This window comes from Crinia signifera, chromosome 6 (assembly GCF_055691185.1).
Source record: "Crinia signifera chromosome 6, ASM5569118v1, whole genome shotgun sequence".
Taxonomy (NCBI): domain Eukaryota; kingdom Metazoa; phylum Chordata; class Amphibia; order Anura; family Myobatrachidae; genus Crinia; species Crinia signifera.
In genome coordinates, this window is record NC_139222.1 from 118551513 (window position 1) to 118571294 (window position 19782).

The 19782-nt window shown below is 44.1% G+C and overlaps 1 protein-coding gene across 1 annotated transcript in view; it reads right to left on the reverse strand.

The window, feature by feature from the left end:
* Window positions 1-17934, reverse strand: part of SCN4A (sodium voltage-gated channel alpha subunit 4) — a 122910-nt gene extending 104976 nt beyond the window's left edge. Inside the window, exons 1-5 of the mRNA XM_083146942.1 lie at window positions 17649-17934; window positions 13651-13769; window positions 12828-12917; window positions 6057-6185; window positions 2628-2719 (exon numbers count right to left, since the gene is read on the reverse strand). Of these exons, the coding sequence (XP_083003068.1) occupies window positions 2628-2719; window positions 6057-6185; window positions 12828-12917; window positions 13651-13769; window positions 17649-17906 (688 nt within the window). The 5' untranslated portion in view covers window positions 17907-17934. The remainder of the gene's footprint in view (window positions 1-2627; window positions 2720-6056; window positions 6186-12827; window positions 12918-13650; window positions 13770-17648) is intronic.
* Window positions 17935-19782: the final 1848 nt, after the last annotated feature.

A 19782-nucleotide genomic window follows, 5' to 3' on the forward strand; every position in this document is an offset into this window, starting at 1 on the left:
ACACATTTTTTCAATCAGCCCGGTGCCCACCTCCCAGGGGCACTGGGGGTAGCCCCAGGCTTCAGCCCGGGCCGGGGGTGCCCTGGAGGAGTGGGGGGCTTTTGGGGGGGGGGGGTTTCTGGTCTCGGCTGAGCAACCACAGGTTAATGCTTTGGCCGGGGGACCTTGTATAAAAAGCATCCCCGTCTGTGGCATCAGCCTGCTGGCTGTTTTAGCCCAGTGCTGGTTGCAGAAATATGGGGGACCCCTACTCATTTTGTGCCCTTTATTTTGGGAAACATGAGCCTGGTGCTGGTTATATAAATGCAGGGAAACCCTAATCCCCCCCCTGTATTTCTGCAACCGGGCGGGGTCCAGCACGTCAGGTTTTTACTTATTTATTCTATTTTTTCCTCAGAGAAGCCTGCACAGATCTGATGGATCCATGCAGGCTTCAGGCCAATATGCCTGGAAAATGCAGAGTATTTTTCAGGTTTATTTTCTGCACAATTACAGGTTGTATACATCATACGGCCTGATAGTAAATTTGGATTCACCATTCAAGTGAATGGTGAAATCCATTCATATTCTTTCAATGGTGCATTCTTCATTCATAAATCAAAATACAAATGAATGTACCATTTGTAAAAGAATACAAACACGCATACTGGTCTTCGTAAATCCTAAAAATATGAATTTACAGCCGTATTTAAATACAAATGGCTATGAATATGCCTATTTGCAGCCATTCCAGCTTAGTAAATTCCCCCCACTGCCTTCATGGATCTCCAGTTCCCAGCACAGACACACTGCCTTTCTGGGTTTTCCCCAGACACAGTGTTGGTGCTTCTGCTGTAGTCCCCATTACTTTGCCAGCTGGTATTCAGTGGCTCTGGCACTACCTAAGCATCATGCTGTCTTATCTCACATATGTCTACCACCTAACCATGCTTTCCATCATCACTCTCTATAACTGCACAGCCAGGGCCGGATTAAAGGTGGGCACAGGGGGTCAGTACCCCTGGACCCCTCTATCTAGGGGCCCCTGGTGGTTGGCATGTATTTAAAAAAAAACAACATCTGCCAATTTGACAATAATTAATGGTGCTGAGCATCAGGAGTCAAGGCACACTGACTGCCCAAGTGTGCAGTCCCAGTTACTGGGAGGTGACTTTGGGCCTTATTCTAGTTCACCCTTTCTGACAAAATCCTTCTTAGATGACAAAACCATGTGCACTGCAGGTGGGGCAGATGTAACTTGTGCAGAGTGAATAAGATTTGGGTGGGGTTTTACTTCAAAGTGAGATCTATATTGCAGTGTAAAAATAAAGCAGTCAGTATTTACCCTGCACAGAAACAAAATAACTCACCCAAATCTAATTCTCTCTGCACATTTTACATCTGCCCCCCTGCAGTGCACATGGTTTTGTCCATCTAACAAGGATTTTGTCAGAAAGAGTGAACTCGAATAAGGCCCTAAGTCCCATGAGACTTTGCACAAGAGGTCAGAGGCTGAGAGGCTTGTGCTGAGCTCTGCTTGATGGATCACATTATATTCTTCTCATGCCCATGGAGGACAGAAGCAGCAGCTGCCTTGTCATGGGAGGGTTTTTAATCAAAGGCAGCGCTGAGCCTGTCAGGGCTCCTACAGAGTAAGGTACAGAGGGACTAACATAGGCTTTTTAAGTAGTATTTTATATATAAATATTTATGTTTATATTAAATCGCCCCCCCCCCCCCCACAGTTGACCATTGACCACGTTTATACTGCCCTTACTCTGTGTTTTGACAGTGTAATATTCTCCAGTGCAGATTGCAGCCAGTAATGACAAGTAGGAGGGGACCCCCCTTTTGTAAAGTGCCCCGCTTCCCCCCCCCCCTCCCCGAAGGCTTAATCCGGCTCTGTGCACAGCGGTCTGTTAAATCTCTTTCTCTAGACAGCTTGTCCCTTTTTTGGTACTCTGCAGCTCCACCTAGTGTTAGCCTCCCACATAGCAGGTATTTGTTTTCTACAAATTGACAAGACCCAATAAGTTTTTATTCCATGTTAAAAAGAAGATGCCATATTGAGTCTCTTAATGCTGCTGGGCAATATTACCCCACCCTTAAACTACAAAATGTTTTATTCCATGCTCTCAAGTCTGTAGTAAATCTGTGTGAAAAAGCTGCTGACTACTTATTGCTGAACCATTTGAAAAGTAAATGTAAGTTCCTCTCTACTTTATATTTTCTTATGGACAAATCATATGATGCTTCTGACTACATTGTACAATGGCAATTTGTTACATCTTGCAAGCAAAAATAGGCACAAGGGCAAGATCTAATTATGGGGTATGCACAAACACAGAGTTACATAGGGTCACAGAAATAAGGAAACAAACATGACCAAATTGTAAGTGATACTGGAGTCACCCAGCCAGAAGGTGTGAATCCGTGACTCAGAGTCTACTGCTCAGTGTTAACCATTTAATGACAAAAGGAGTCCCGGTATGCCGTATCTAGGTCTTACTGACATGAAATATTCCATAAAAGCTAAAATACATGCAAAGCGTTGGTTAGTAACACAAATGTACATTAAGCAGACTGCAAATACAAGTAGAATTCATGAACCACAACTACCACACAGTAATAAATAAAAGTATACAAACCTGGAATTACAGTGATTGTTTTAAGTGCACGGAGGACACGGAATGTCCTAAGAGCAGACACATTCCCCAAATCTACAAACTCTGTGGTGTAGCTAGAGAGATAATAAAAACACAGGGGAACATTTTGAGGAAACTGGATTTACTAAAGGGTTGGAAACGTGTTCCAAGCACTCCATTCCGTGCACTTACTGTATAAGGACATGCAGATTAGCCAAAACCAAACCAGCCAAAGCAAATACCTATTTTGGAGAAAATAATTTTATAAGGAGGCAATCAACGCAAGATAATAATGTATCAATTATGAGTAACACCCAGCAAATGAAGATTCTGGGCCTGATTCGGGAAGCAACTGTGTATATGCTAATGGTTCTGTAACAGAGATTTCTATACACGGGATACGGTCATTGGGTCACCTGCATGATGGTAGACAAGCATTAGGTCAACATGCATTTAGGTCGACATGGGTAAGGCGACGGGGTCATTAGGTTTCAGCCTGCTACAATGGGCTACCACCATTCTTAGATGGCAGTAGCTGCGGGACACAATATTCAGAATGCTTTGTATTCCAAGTATTGCTAAAATCTGCCAACATCACGTCCCCTAAAGAAACCTATGGGGAATGCGGCTGCTGATAGCAATGGAGTGATCGCAGCAGGTATTAGAGAAACCTACTGTAATCCAGGGCTGGCACCACCACTAGGCAGCTTCAGGCATTTACCTAGGGCGCCGGCCACTGGAGGGCAGTATTGAGCTCGGGAAGCAGCAGCAGCAGAGCTCCTGCTCCCGCCTGAAGAGAGCAGGATGAAAGCAGCAAGCAACAAGTGATCTGTAGGCAGCAATGGCGCACCCCGCCCCCCACGACGACCCCCCTGGAGCTCACCCCTAGTGTGGATCTGGTCGGCGGGTGGCGCCCACACCCCCGTGCTGGACAGCAGCAAACTTCCCGCGCCCCCCTCATGCAGGTCAGCGGCAATTTATGGGTAGCATCCGCACCCAGGGAGTCCTCGGCTATGTTGAGTTGATGTGAGGGAGGGGGGGTTGGGGTGGTGGTGATTCAGATTTGCCTAGGGTGCAAAGATGGATCGCACCGGCCCTGCTGTAATCGCTTCTACATACGTGCCGGCGATACTTAATATTTGTGGCTAACCCACAAAAATGGGTGTTTTATAAGAATACAGATGGAGCCGGCCTGGTCTTTGCAGGGGATGGCGGCAGAATCACCATCCGTCATCCCTCGCCATCCGATCTGCGAAAGGGGACGTGCGCGCACCTCGCCGACCCTTTCGACGGCACTTCCCCCGGGTCCCCGCCGGCGGTCACCAGGGGTCCCCACCGCCTCCCTGCTCCCCCCGCCGCCTCCCCTAACCCTGTCCGTCTCCCTGAAGCAGAGATGGACAGGGTTCCCGTCGCCCGGAAACTGAGACGCGCGTGCGTGTTAGACGCACGCGCGTCTCAGTCAGATGGACGCCGGGCTGCTGGCGGATCGCCAGCGGAGACAATCTGGCAATTCGCCAGCAAGAGGGAGCCCGGCTCCATCTGTAGCTGCAAATATTACAAGATAAATGGGCCCCTGTATTGGTTTTGTATAGAATATGAAACACAGCTGAGTGATATGAAAGAGAACCTATCATTTGTAAATGTAAAAGAGACCATTGATGAAAGAGGGTTTATGCAAATGCAAGAAAAAGATTGTAGTCCTAACTTGGAGCTGATCTAGAGGTTATATCAGCATCGAATACACAACAATTCTGTCTAGTTCAGCAGTTGTTCCATATAAAGGGGGACATTTACAAAAGGAATTTTGTAAAAAAATAGGTGTATTTGTATCCAGAAATATACTTATTTTTGACATTTACTATACCGAAAATTACGGCAATTCGTATTCGTATTGATGTGCTATGTGCTACGAATTGCCGTATTTTTGGGTTTGTAAATGTCAAAAATAAGTATATTTCTGGATACAAATACACCTATTTTTTTTACAAATTTCCTTTAGTAAATTTCCCCCAAAGTGTCTGTATGTTTCATAAATGGTGCTAACAAGAGAATAAAAAGCAAGTCACCTTATCTTTATCCTTCTATATGCAAATGCAATGTCTTGGCTTAATGAAAGTGCATCATCTGTAGATGGTGAATGCTCCCGCAGTCACGCTCAGGAGATATTGCATTTTTTTAACTTTATGAATTAGCTCACTAATATGTTCAACTACTTTTGTAGAAATTAAGTGATAATAAATATGGCCTAAAATTAGGATGTGGTCGTTAGGTCGGCACAAAAAAGGTTGACACTCCTTATGTCGACTGGCAGAAGGTTGACACTTCTTTTTTTTTTTTTTACCCACTGTGGTTCCAGAACAGGTGGTAGTTTATGCCCTACCATCCACTAGGGCATGGAGGGAGAATAGAATAGAGTGCCCGAAGCATTGTAAACCATGCGAGGGGCTGCCATACACTTAGACAGTGTCCAGGACTAGACTTCTAGAGTTAGAAGTCTAAAAAGAAATAATCAATAAATATGTGTCGACCTTCTGCTGGCCAACCTAAGGACCCTGTCGACCTTAAGTGCCTGTCAACCTAATGACCCATACCCTCAAAATAAAACAAAAGGTTAGCCAAGATGCTCATTTATACATGTGTTAAACAGAATCGTAATGGTGAACTGCAATGCCTTTTTTACAGTCATCAGAATGCCTACATGGTCATAATGCTTGCAATATCGACCCAATCAAATTTTTTGTGTCAACTGTCCTGACCTGACTAGAATATGAACAAAACTTCCCAGTGACCCAGTGGTGACTTACTTGGTACCAGGGGTTCAGCAATGTCTTCCAAATCTGATTGGCAGATGATGAGGACATCCAGTGGGTCAAGAGGTGTTTCTGATGGTAAGCATGCCTAACCTCTAGCTCTTCTCCTAGTACCCAACCTAACCTCCTAGCCTGTAGCCATACCTAACCTCATCTCAGCCTTGCCTCCAAGACATAACAGCATTAACATCACTGTGGACATTGTGGTATCAACATGATGAATGTTAACATTGTAATTGTCAACATTTTGACTACATCCTGATGACACAAATAGAACAGTGCCTCAAAAGAGAATTACAATTAGTAAAATCTTATTTGAAGCTCTGTGGGTAAGCATGTGATAAAACGTATACAATTTCAGAACTTTAAAATAATTATGATGCTGTACAAAAGAACACATACAATAATGACTCGGTTACGCAATATGTTTTTTGGTGCACACAATGCAATGGACGTAATGCAACATAAGGATGTCGGCATCGGTCCTGGCTATTCACGCATTTGTTGTTAGAAAAGAGCAAGACTGTTACACGAATTTATCACAAAAAAAAAAAAACATTTTCAGTGATGAAACCCCAAGTAAGCAGGTTAGTGACCATAACAGTGTCTACCTTCCACTTACGCCATGGAAATGACACAGAAATCCAGCCAATTCCAAGGATCCCTGAGGAATGTAAAATGGTCTATGCAAAACCCTCGGGAAAAGATCTTTATCAAAGACTCAACAGTGTAAATGCCCGTAAAAGTCCACCTAAGGGTTAAAAACAAGAAGTGTTAGGCAGGGTAGAAAAAAAATAAAAAATAAAGACAGACACATGGTGATAATAACAGCAACAACAAAAAAAAAAAGATTATGAAATCTTTAAGAGAACACAGAATCTGAATGTAACACTGATGTTCAACTTTATATTATTATCATCATCATCTTACATGGTGCCACAAGGCTTCTGCAGCACCTAACAAAGTTCATAACCAAAGGAGCACACAAGAAAATAGCAACTTAGACATTACAGGACAAGTCTATGTTTTCTAAAACATTGTTGCAACAGTGGTCAAAGGACACAAATTAGCAGCATTGTGGCAGTAACTAGGGCTTAGGTGCCATTGAAAGGAAGTATAGAGTAGCATATAGTATAATTCGGGGAAGCTAAAGCAGATGAGGGTCCTGCTACTGAGAGCTTACATTCTGAAGGGGATGAACAGAGGGGTGTGGTATGGGACTCCGGCAGTCGGGATCCCGACAGTCATTATCCTGACGTCGGGATCCCGACTGCCCGGAGTCAGACAGCATGGCGAGTGCAAAAAAGCCCCTTGCGGGCTCGCTGCGCTCGCCACGCTGCGGGCACGGTGGCTCGCTACGCGAGCCACCTATTCTATTCTCCCTCTATGGGGGTCGTGGACCCCCACGAGGGAAAATAGCGGGTGGCCATCGGGCACCCGGCTGTCAGCGTTTTGACAGTCGCGATCCCGACGTCGGGTAAATGATTGTCGGAATCCCGACTGTCGGGAACCCGTCCGGCACCCGAACAGAGAAGGGTGACACAGATGGGGTAGACAGTAAGCCATGGAACAGAGGATGAGGTTATGAAGAGAGGTGGAGAGTCTTAAAGGAAGAGATATCCAGATAGAAGGAGCAGCCAAGGCAAAATCTAGGTGATGGAATGGTAGTAAGTAATCAGGCAGGAGAGGGGACATTCATTTGAAGCCCCCAGAGGGCAGGTGGGAGTATGAAGGGAGATGAGTTCAGAGGTGTAAATCGGACAGGAATGGGTGATGGCTTTCTAAGTAATTTTGAGAAGCTTTAATTGGGTCCTTAAGGGGATGGGAAGCGGACATACAGTAGTATGTTTGGAGAGAAAGAGGAGTTGGGCAGCAGCATGGAGAACAGCTTGGACTGGAGAGAGGATGTAGCCAGGGAGGCCGGTTAGGATGCAGTTACAGTAGTCCAACCTTGAGGTGACCAGTGAGTCAATGAAAGTTTTAGGCGAATCCAGGGAGATAGAGTCTGATCCAGTAAATATATGTATTTGAGAAGGAAATACCTGAGAAATGTACTGAATATGTGGTTTGAAAGAGAGCGATAACAGCAATTCAGCGCACTTGGGGGCTAAATGGGATGGTTGTACCATCAATATATAATGAAGTTGTGCCAAATGCAGCTATAGGGAATTGTGGGAAGATAAGCTCAGTCAGTGTAGAGATGATATTGAAGATCAAAAGAGTTTACCTTTACAAGACATATAGAGAAAGAAAGCGTGTGGACCCAGAACAGAACCTTGGGGGACCACCAACTGGTAGTGGCATCATGAGAGGAAACAGAGAAATTGGAGACCAGCCAGGAGAGGGATGTTTCACATGCAATGAGTGTTTATATTATATATTATCTATATATACAAACACACATATACTGTACAAGCATACTGTATGTATACATGGATCTAATAACAAAGGTGAATGTTAACACCAAAATGTATGCTTACTGAGTTTTGATCAGTTTAAGTGCTACTTGATGATATCATGAATTCAGCTGTTTCAGTCAGACCTGTTTCCATGCAGTCACCAATTTCAAACCTTTGTGATACAAAATGAGTGATTCTGAAGAGCTCAGTGACTTTAAGCGTGGTACTGTGATAGGATGCCACCTTTGAGATAAAACAGTTTGTGAGATTTCATCCTCGCAGGATATTCCTCGGTCAACTGTAAGCGATAGTATAAAAAAGTGGAAGCATTTAGCAACAACAGCAACCACGTCAAATCACAGAGCGGGGTCAATGACTGCTAAGTAGCATGATGCAAAAGAGTCACCAGCACTTTGCCGATTCCTTAGATGAAGAGTTCTAAAATTCCACTGGCATTTATGAAAGCACAAAAACTGTGCAGCAGGAGTTAATGGAGTGGGTTTCCATCGGCAGGCAGCTGCACGCAAGCCTCACATCACCAAGTCCAATGCATTTTCACTGGACTGTCCCTTATTTTGGGAGGGTCCAGTGTCCCGCAGTTCCCCTGTCTGCTGCTGCTCTGCCTAGCAGAGAAGCAGTGAATAGACACTGTGTGCACACAGCATCTATTCCCACAGACAGAGGGGATGGGGGCATGGCAAGCTGCTCACACAGTGCTGGAATATGCCCCCAGAGTGGCGAAAATGGGGCATGGCCTTGTGGGAGTGATTTGATTTTCAGGCCACACCCCCAACTTCAGGCGTGTGCAGGGGTTCCGCGCCCGACTTCATAAAGTAATGCCAAGTGTTGGATTGAGTAGTTTAATGCACACCAACACTGGACTGTGGAGCAGTGGAAACGTGTCCGTTGGAGTGATAAATCACACTTCTCTGTTTGGCAGGCAGAGGGGTGAGTCTGGATTTGGTGTTAAGCCAACTGTGAAGTTTGTTGGAGGAGGGATAATGGTATAGGGCTGTTTATCAGGGTTTGGGCTAGGCCCCTTATCTCCAGTGAAGGGCAATCTTAATCCTTCCAACTTTGTGGCAACAGGTTTGGAAGGCCCTTTTCTTTTCTAACATGACTGCCCCAGTGTACAAAGCCACCACCCACAGAAACAAAAAACACTCCTTGCAAAATTGCAAATGCATTGCAAATAGCAAGATATTTGCAAACCTATTCATAAAATCCAAACCACAATAGAGTTTTTGGTACTCTTTACTTAGTTGGGCGGGCATCGCGGGTACATTTATGTCTGGCCGCGACGCGACCGACGCGATGCCCGCGATTTCCCATTGAAACCCATGTTAAACATGGAAATCGTGTCGGTCGCGTCGCGGCCGGCCATAAATGTACCCGCGACGCGATGCTCCCGATTTGCCATAGGAATCAATGTTAAAAGGCCCGATGGACACGATTTTACTGTTAAATGCCTCAATGGACCCGATTTGGCCATAGGAATCAATGTTAAATGGGCCACAGAGCCCAAATAAGCACAATTAACCCTTAAATGTCCCCCCAAATTTTTAACGCCACCCCACGATCCACGCCAACCCGAAGCGTGGCGAGCGCAGCGAGCCCGCGAGGGGCGGCGGTACGCGTCCTCCGACCTTTTCATGCCCTACTATCCACTAGGGCGTGGAGTGAGAATAGAATAGTGTGGCGAGCGCAGCGAGCCACCGAGCCCGAAGCGTGGCGAGTGCAGCGAGCCCCGCGAGGGGACGCGGATACCTTCACAGTTATACGCGTCCCCTCGCGGGCTTCACAGGTGTCCGTGGCGACGCGGACACCTGTGAAGCCCGCGAGGGGACGCGTATAACTGTGAAGGTATCCGCGTCCCCTCGCCACGCTTCGGGCTCGGTGGCTCGCTGCGCTCGCCACACTATTCTATTCTCACTCCACGCCCTAGTGGATAGTAGGGCATGAAAAGGTCGGAGGACGCGTACCGCTGCGCTCGCCACGCTTCGGGTTGGCGTGGATCGTGGGGTGGCGTGAAAAATTGGGGGGGACATTTAAGGGTTAATTGTGCCTATTTGGGCTCTGTGGCCCATTTAACATTGATTCCTATGGCCAAATCGGGTCCATTGAGGCATTTAACAGTAAAATCGCGGTCAATCAGCCTTTTTAACATTGTTCCCTATGGGAAAATCGCGGTCATCGCGGGCATCCCGATTTACCCGCGATGCCCGCGATTTTTACCCCCGACGCCCGCGATTTCAATCGCTGGCGCCCATCTAGGTAAAGAGTACCGAGTTGTTTTTTTCCATTTGGGGCTTCCATTAATCTTCTAAAGACCAAGTCTGGAAGTGGTCATCACTGGCATCAGAGACCCACCCAAAAAACGTCTGGGCTTGCCTGCATTTTCGCAAAGACACTGAGAAAATGCCTTGTTTCCACCCCTTGTTTCCGGTCAATGAAACTGCAGCTACTATGTGACCTCTATGGGAACGGATATTGTTTGGTTATTTGGTCCCACACATGCGCAATGCGAATGCTGTGCATGAGCAGTTGTTCAATAGTTGCTTGATTTTGTGAATTCTCTGATTAGCGATTCATGCTGAATTAGGCCCATGGTTTGAGGAGTATTGTGTGGAAGAACTTGACTTGGCCAATACAGGGATCCGACCTCTACCCCATCATCCACCTTTGGGATATACTGGAATGGAGCTTGCGAGCCAGACCTTCTTGTCCAACATCAGTGTCCAACCCCATAAATGCTCTACAGAATAAATGGGCACCAAGTTACAGAAGCACTCCAAAAACTTGTGGAACGCCTTCCAAGAAGAGTGGAACCGCCACCATATTAAAGTTTATGGATTTGATTGCAATGTCATTACAGTCCCTGTTGGTGTAATGGTCAGGCATCCGAATACTTTTATCAATAGAGTGTATCACATATATAGGTCTAGTGTACGTGTGTAACCCAAACACTGCCATCTGTTGGCAGCAAGTGAAATTACATCTCTTTCACACAGAGAAATACAGAGGCAATCACACATACATAATAGAAACACAGAGGTAGCAGACTAGCTTTCAAAGCTTTTGCTTCGAGCAGGATTAGCTATTATTATGGAAATTAGAACTCACACTAGAAGTCCTGTGGACATATATAGACTAAAGACCACATGCCTAGTGATATACATTCACATAAAGCAATTAATGTTATTAATTAAAAATAAATAATGACATGAAAACATATGGAGTCAGATGTAATTTAGTCCAAGTTCGGTAGCTGCGCAGGATGCTGGTTGTGACTTGTAAGTGATTGCCCCTTTACAAAAAACATCCAAGTTCGGCTGGCTACCCGCACCGCCGCCAAACTCTGACTTTATTATATCTGGCCCATGAAGTTCATACAAATATTAGCCCTTTGAGTGCCAAGTGAATTTGTCAAAATAGGTGTGAAAATTGCCAAGCAAACATTTTTATTTACTTTAGTGACTGAAGGCTTACCTTATATAGGAAATAAAATATTTTTTTACAGAACATTTTTAATTTGAGTTTATATAACAAATGTGAGCAACGCTGGCATTTTTTGCAGATATTTCGCACCTCTCACAGAGATAATGGTACTCAAAAGGTTAAATGTATCATCATATGTATTAGGCAGATATTTTTACCATGTATTATACCAATGTATTATACCAACAGTTCATCCTGGAGTATAAGAATTTTTGTCATGGGGCCCCTAGTTCTCAAGTTTCTCATTGAAAAAGTAAAAAAAAAAAGTAAGGTACTCTTTACCTAGAACGGCGCCCGCGATTAGCATCGCGGGCGTCGGGGGTAAAAAATCGCGGGCATCGCGGGTACATAAAAAACGGGTGCGACGCGATGCCCGCGATTTTTCCATAGGGATCAATGTTAAAAGTCAGATTGGACGCGATTTTAGTGTTAAATGCCTCAATGCCTGCGATTTTTACATAGGAAACAATGTTAAATGGGCCACAGAGCCCTAATAGTCCCCATGAGTCTTAAATGGCCCCCACAATTTTTAACGCCACCCCACGATCAACGTGAACCCGAAGCGTGGCGAGCGCAGCGAGCCCGCGAGGGGCGGCGGTACGCGTCCTCCGACCTTTTCATACCCCCACTATCCACGTCGGCGTGGAGTTGAGAACAGAATAGTGTGGCGAGCGCATCGAGCCACCGAGCCCGAAGCGTGGCGAGCGCAACGAGCCCCGCGAGGGGACGCGGATACCTTCACAGTTATACGCGTCCCCTCGCGGGCTTCACAGGTGTCCGTGGCGACGCGGACACCTGTGAAGCCCGCGAGGGGAAGCGTTTACCTGTGAAGGTATCCGCGGCCCCTCGCCACGCTTCGGGCTCGGTGGTTTGCTGCGCTCGCCACACTATTCTATTCTCAACTCCACGCCGACGTGGATAGTGGGGGTATGAAAAGGTCGGAGGACGCGTACCGCCGCCCCTCGCGGGCTTGCTGCGCTCGCCACGCTTCGGGTTGACGTTGATCGTGGGGTGCCGTTAAAAATTGTGGGGGCCATTTCAGACTTCAGGGGGACTATTAGGGCTCTGTGGCCCATTTAACATTGTTTCCTATGGAAAAATCGCGGGCATTGAGGCATTGAACACTAAAATCGCGTCCAAGCTCACTTTTAACATTGGTCCCTATGGGAAATCACGGCCATCGCGGGCATCGCATCGCACCCGTTTTTTAGTGCATTCGATGGTCACGATGGGCGCCGTTCTAGGTAAAGAGTACCAAAAGTAATTGTGTTTGGCAATGGACAGGATTAACTTCTGTTTGTCCACAATTTGCCTATTGCATTGGCCATAAATAACTTGAATTGTTTATGAACCACCAACCCAGGGCACCCCTGCAAGTCCTCCAATGCACCCCAGGGTGCCACAGCACACAGTTTGGGAACCACTGGATTAAATGCATATCTACTGTAATTTATACATATACTGTATGAACATCACTAGTGTATTGTTATACTTACTCCGCAGTTTTGGACCAAGAAGGTGGTTCGCTCATGGTCATAAAGACACAATTTGTTAAAATTGTTATCATAATAAAAAAACTAAATATTGTAAAGAAGATTTAAGGAAAATGTCACAAAATCAAAAGCATAAAATCAGATAAGAAGAACCTGCACTTGACAGGGCCTTTGCTATGTTATACGAAAAAAAACACTATACAAATTCTTAATAAACATCACCCTGCTGCATCATCTTTAAAATAAGTATTGTCTTAATATTAATACGGATGAGGTCTCAAAATAATAATAGCCCATAGCTAAATATTCACTGGCTACATAGCCATTCACAGCCGAGTGAATATGTCCAAAACCCACCGTTACAGGCTCACCATCTAGTGATTTTTGCACTGGGCACAAGTCAGTGCATGCTCAGAGTAGCCAGAGACGGTCTCGGCGGTGCGATAGAAAAAGGCATATGCGCCCTGGAGCTGAGGTCACACACCCTCCCCTAAAATGCTCAGGCACGACTAGCGTGTTCTCGGACATTCCCATCCTTTTTGCTTGCATGCCCACTAAACTCCCACTAAACATCCAGTTTCCACCCCCAGATGCCTACTTCCTGTCAATTTACGATGCATATAGCCAGTGACTAAAAAAAGTAGCAGGCTTTCGCAGGACAGGCTAGCGCATGCATACTGTGACCCATACACAAGTGCAGCGCATCGATAATCAGCCGTTATGTGAATTCTCAACTGTACAGCCTATGCGAGCCCATAGTGAGGGTGTGAAAACAAACAAATCACAGAAATAAACTAACAGATTATTTGTTTTTTGCAAAGGATATGAGTGGATCAGCACTTTAATAGACACAGTTCTAAAAGGATTGAAAGGGTCCAGTAGATATAACGCTTTGGTAGCAGAGAACCGAAATATTGCTTTGCCCTTATTCAGGACAATGAAGGTCTGTGGAAAGATAAAATAAAAATAAGCATTGAGCACAAGATACAGAAATACATGACGATAGTTAAATCACAAGAACATGAGCGATTTCCAGCTGTCACAAATAGCACCGATGGTATACTGTACTTATGGCCTGATTCAGAGTTGATCGCTATTGTGCAAAGTTGCAGATGACTTGCGAGTGAATTTCAAATGGATCGCTAGCAGGCATTGACTCGCAAATCCATGTGCGATTAATGAACCATCAAAAGAATTAAGCAGCCTTGGCATACGTGAGCAAATGTCCCTACAAACTATAGAGTATTATTCAGTGCCGTCACCGGGAACCCCTACGAACATGCAGTCACTGACGATATCGTCAGATTGGACTGTATGTTCAGATGATTGGGCATATCATTAATGATCCCTGGGAATGTGCATCGTTAACGATAAAGTGGGTACACGCTGAACGATATGCGTGATGATATAGTTAACAATATTGTTATTGGCATTTTGTTAATTAATAGTGGAGAGTGTGTGCCCAGCTTAAAGCCCCATACTGGGTGCGGCTGATATAGTTACCAATATCAACTGCAGGTGGCTGATTTGAGTGTACACTATATCATTCAGTGACATCACCGGGACCCACTAAATATGCAGGTGATGGCAATATAGCCAAATTGACCGGCATGTTCATCAAATGGGAGGGTTCGTTATTGTTGCTTGGGAGCGCATATCATTAACAATATTAAGTGTACACACTAGAGGATATTGTAAAATATATCATGTAGAAAGGGCCTTTTGACTGATATCTTTTACAATATACTCTAGTGCAGGCATTCCCAACCACGGTCCTCAATGCACACCAACAGTGCAGGTTTTAGTGATATCCAGGCTTAAATATATAGGTAAACAATGTCCTTTTGGTTATTAGACAAGTTGTATCCAAATGTATGGGAAAGGGCACTGTCCCTTTAACTATCTTCCTCCGGTCATCCAATATCGCAACTGACCGCTGACGCCATCAGTTGCGACATCGGATGTCCAGAGAAAGAGAGTGAGGACACATATACCACTCATCTCCCCAGTGTGAGTAATCAGCAGCATATCGAATACAGACTGTATCAGTCACTATATGTGCGCGGTGAATTATCTGAATCCAAGGTCCCAATTAAACGGAAAGTGAATGGGAATACATTTGGATACAAATTGTCTAATACATAAAAGGAGGATAAAGGCTTCTTTTCTCCCCAATTGAACATATCAAAGGACCTATTATCAGTATCAGGACGCTTGTGGGGTAAGAACTTATTAATATCTGGTGAACCAGAACAAGTATGATTGAATTTATAATTTAAAATAACATAGGTTTAATTCACCTCAGTGCGCCCCCTAATTAATTGGGTTTTTTTTGTAGTAATTTTTCCAGTTATTTGGGAGCTGCAGCATAATAGAGGGTTAATTTAATTAATATTATATATAAACATATGCAAATTATATATATATAAAAAACTATATAGGTTGCACCTGATTTGTTTTAGAGTTCTTTATATATTTTTAAAGAGAAAATTCTAATTAAACACTAAAATACTCATACGGGCAATCAAAATGCTTATTGAACCCACATTCTTTTTTTGCACCCAAAAAACAAAGTGTGAAGTAAAATAATTGTACAATGACTCTCAAAGTAAGACAAGATTTACAAAACATTTTTTTTTTCACATAAAAGCAGAACATTATGAGTGGCATTTCCAAGCAATTTTTCTAAATTGTGACCCCCCCTATGCCTCAAAAACTATGAGGCCTAGAGAATAAATATTTTACATGGGTTAATAGCTATGTGGTAGTATCAAGTGTACAAAGTATCATGAAAATCTGAGGGTGGGTTTATCAGACACACATAGCTGATCATATTAGTCTGATCCCTGCACTGCAGGATTCAGGGAGGTGCCACTTGCGTGAAAAACACAACGTACAGCCTTATAGAGGTGATGTATACACTCCCCATTAATTAAGGGCATCTTTCCCCCTAAGTAATCAGTGATGGTAAGTCACTGGGCCAGATGTACTAAGCTTGACAAGTGATAAAATGTATAGTGATAAAGTACCAACCAATCAGCACAGGCCGTGTTTAAAAATGACAGTTGGGAGCTGGTTGATTGGTGGCTTATCACTCTCCACTTTATTAATTTTCAAGGCTTAATACATCTACACCACTGTGAGAAAATTGTGCAGCAATGGGTGGTATTTAGTTAAAATAACAAAGGTATGTTTTCAATAGGAGATTGTATAATTAGTATAAAAAAATGTGAAAAGTATATTAACATATATGTGAGCAATTTAATAATTATACAATTAAAAAGCAATCATAATAGCATAATCATAACACACCCACTATATTAAGTCCATAGGGCCTCCCTTGTTAGGGCCCCCTGGAGCCCTAATACTGCTCTTCATGCACATGATGAGCACTGACAATCTTGAAAGTAAAGTACAAACCATGGCTAAATAACTAAATGACTTTTGATCTGGCATTGATTCTTTTAAAGTTCAAATGAACAAATTAATCTGAAATGAACATTACATTAAAGCTAGAAGTTACAACATTTCCTGGCATTTTAACTTGTTCCATCTAGATACAGATGCACTACAAATAAGACACACATAAATAAGCTCTTAAACCAATAAAATTAAATGAAAAGTAAACGAAATCTTAATGGAATTTATATTTTCAGTTATTTGTGCAAACATTTTTTGACTCATTTGAAAGTTTGAATGAAAAACAAGGCAGGTCAGATATTAAATCATTGAGCACATTATATATGTAGATCCCTGAAAAATAACATGTACAGACATGGATAGTGACTAAGGCTGTGCTCATATCGGGGGGGCTCCAACACCCACTGAGCCAGCTTTTATGTGTATATGAACTATGAATTTGGTTAGTAAATGTTATGTACAGTGCAATTACTGTAAGAAGAAATTAGTAAAGGGCAGACCACCTTTATAAGGGGGCATATTTATCATACCTCCCAACTTCTGTCCGGAGGAAATAGGGACACTCGTGCGGCGAAGCCGCGCGAGCGCCCGAGAAGGGGGCGGGGTGTATGCAAATGAGGGTGCGGCTTATGCTAATTAGCCGCGACCTCATTTTCATACGAGAATAGACGCTGTGCGCATGCGCACAGCGTCTATTCTACTAGATTGGGGGGTCTCCCAACTGCCACCCCCGCAGCGGGACAATGCCTGCCGCGGGTGGGACAGCGGGACAGGACCCGAAAATCGGGACTGTCCCTCTAAAATCGTGACAGTTGGGAGGTATGTATTTATTAATTATCAGGTTTTAGACCTGGTAAGTGTAATTTCTTATCACCAACATCAGTGGCGTAACTACAAAATTTGTGCCCCCCCTGCCAGAAAATTTCAGCAGCGCCCCTCGCCCCCTGTACAATTAACCCCCAAACCCTGCTTTACCCCGCCGCCCCAATGTCTGTGGTCCCGGTGTCCTCCTGGCTCCTTCTGCTAATGAAAATGACCCTCACAAAATGGCTGACCCTAACAGCAGACCGTTTTATGCTAGAGGAGGCCAACATCTCCTCTAACATCCTCAAAAACAGATCCAGCAGTGACGTCACGAAGTGTGTGTGTGTGTGTGTGTGTGTGTGTGTGTGTGTGTGTGTGGGGGGGGGGGGGTGTAAAGCAGGTCAGAGTAGCACAGCGATAGCCTTGCAGACCCCTGGCACCCACACTTACTCAGTGCCTCCCCACCACCATGGGGTCTGCGGGGCTATTGTTACGCCACTGGACAACATGGAAATAGAGGGAAAGTGACGGATATGGAGATATCTGTTGCAGTGCCTCCTTTATAAATTTCCACCACATTCTTTCAAACAGTTACTGTACCCTTTGGTTTCTATAGAAGGGATCCAGATCCTCTAGGGGTACACCAATCAGTTCTGGTGGTGGATCACCATAAATAAGGGGTAGATTTTTTCCAGCTTCTAGCCCATTGTTTGGCTTTGGTATATTTTCCTCCAGCACTTCAATCTGCTTTGTTTTCCGGATCTCATCTTCTTCAATCCGCTTTTCTATTTGTGCAAGGCTCTCTTTGGTAAATCGCCGCAGGCTGTCAGGGCCGGCAGGAAGCATCTTGACGGCCATATTCTCATTCTGTATTTAGGCAGTATGATGTGGCGTGTCTGCCTGGAAATCCAGAACCTGAGATGACAAGAATAAGAACTCTTTAATAATATACATAAAATGATATAAATTATGCCCAACAGTGTCAAATATGTTCTGAGCACCATAATTTCCACTTAAATTGGCTAACAAAAGTGCATATTAAAATACAACAAATTACATTCAATACTCCATATTTATGGAACCCCAAAATGTATAATCCTCTAATATGGGACAATCTTCTATAGATTAAGCAAAGCAAATTGTAGAATGTTCTTATTTTATCCTTCTTTTAGTTTTTATTTCTTTTTAAATCATATGCTATATATGCATTATACTATTCAGCATCTGGAACAGTTGTGCTAAACCATATGTTAGGTATAGGCAGTGGCGGTTTTTACCTATGGGCTGCATGGCTGTAGCCCCCCCCAGGTAAAATCTGCCACTGTAATGAAACCAGATTCAGTCTGTGAGACTGCACTGGCTTTACTGTGACTGGCAGTGACTTCCTATTGGAAGTCCAACCTGCCAGTCACCAAGGCAGTCCCATTAGGACGTGTTCCCTCCCTCTGGGACACATTTCTCCGGGCTGCCGAGCAAATACCCTGATTGCGCAGTGCCTACATTGGTACTGCGCACACCCTGGTCCCATTGGCGGTCATTTGTATTATACAGACCACGGGACCATGTTTCCCCTTCTATGGGCTATGAAGCAGCCCATAGAAACTGGCCACATGCGGAGTACAGATGTTTGTACTGTGCATGCTCCAGTCCTGGCGCCTGACATCATAGCACAGGCGTCGGGAACACTCACTCTGCGGGTGTCTGCATTGTGGTACCCCCGCGGTGACTGCGGCCAGAGGTAGCCCCCCTCCCCAAGACGGTATGAGCTGCCACTGGCTACAGGTCTGGCTATTAAATAGCAAGACTACTTGTAAGAAATAAGCCATAAGCCACACTGCATGAGTTAAAAATTAGTGGGCGAACATTAACCTTGGACTATTCCAAAACGGTTTTGCAAATTTGACACCTGTCCCACAGATTATTTGCTGTCACACAGCGTTCAAAAATGTTATGTTTTTCCTGTTAGTTGCAAAAATGCTTACTTCAAAAGTAATGTAAGATGAGTTTTAGTTTAGTTTAGTTAGACTGAACCAACTACAGTACCACCAAAACTTTCTGTATGCGAACTACGGCCTACTGGACACATTGTATGTCATGTACACATGTGTTTGAGTTGCTCAAGAGATTTAGTGGCAGTTGTAAGGATGTTTCAAATGATAGGCCTTACACACCAACATTTTTTTTAAATTTTCTTAATTTTTTTGTAATTGTTTGTCGACTTCAAATGATAGCAGAAATGGAAAACATTGACAAAGGACTGTTAGTTTTATCTCAAGATCATAGCATGACAAATATAGTATTTAGATTGTTTCAAGGCTTCTCACTATGGAGCAAAAACATAATCTAAAAACATTTGTGCAGACACTGTAGAACAAATTCAAGTGGATTTGCATTTCTGAGGTAAAGTAATTACAGTATATGTAATACAACATTCGGTACTTGTGGATTATCACGGCTCCCATTGCATGCCATCGCATTCCATATATAGTGGCATCCGATGGGATGCGATTTTTGCCGTTTTTAACAAAATCGCATGCAATCACAGCGCATGCGATTTTTAACAGAAAATCATCCAAATGCATTGAAATTAGTATGAAACATGTTCAATGGCCCCCAAATGGCATTTTTGAGGCTGTACCACCCCCACTATCAACGCGAACCCGAAGTGTGGCGGCGGTACGCGTCCTACGACCTTTTCATACCCCCACTATCCACGTTGGCGTGGAGTTGAGAA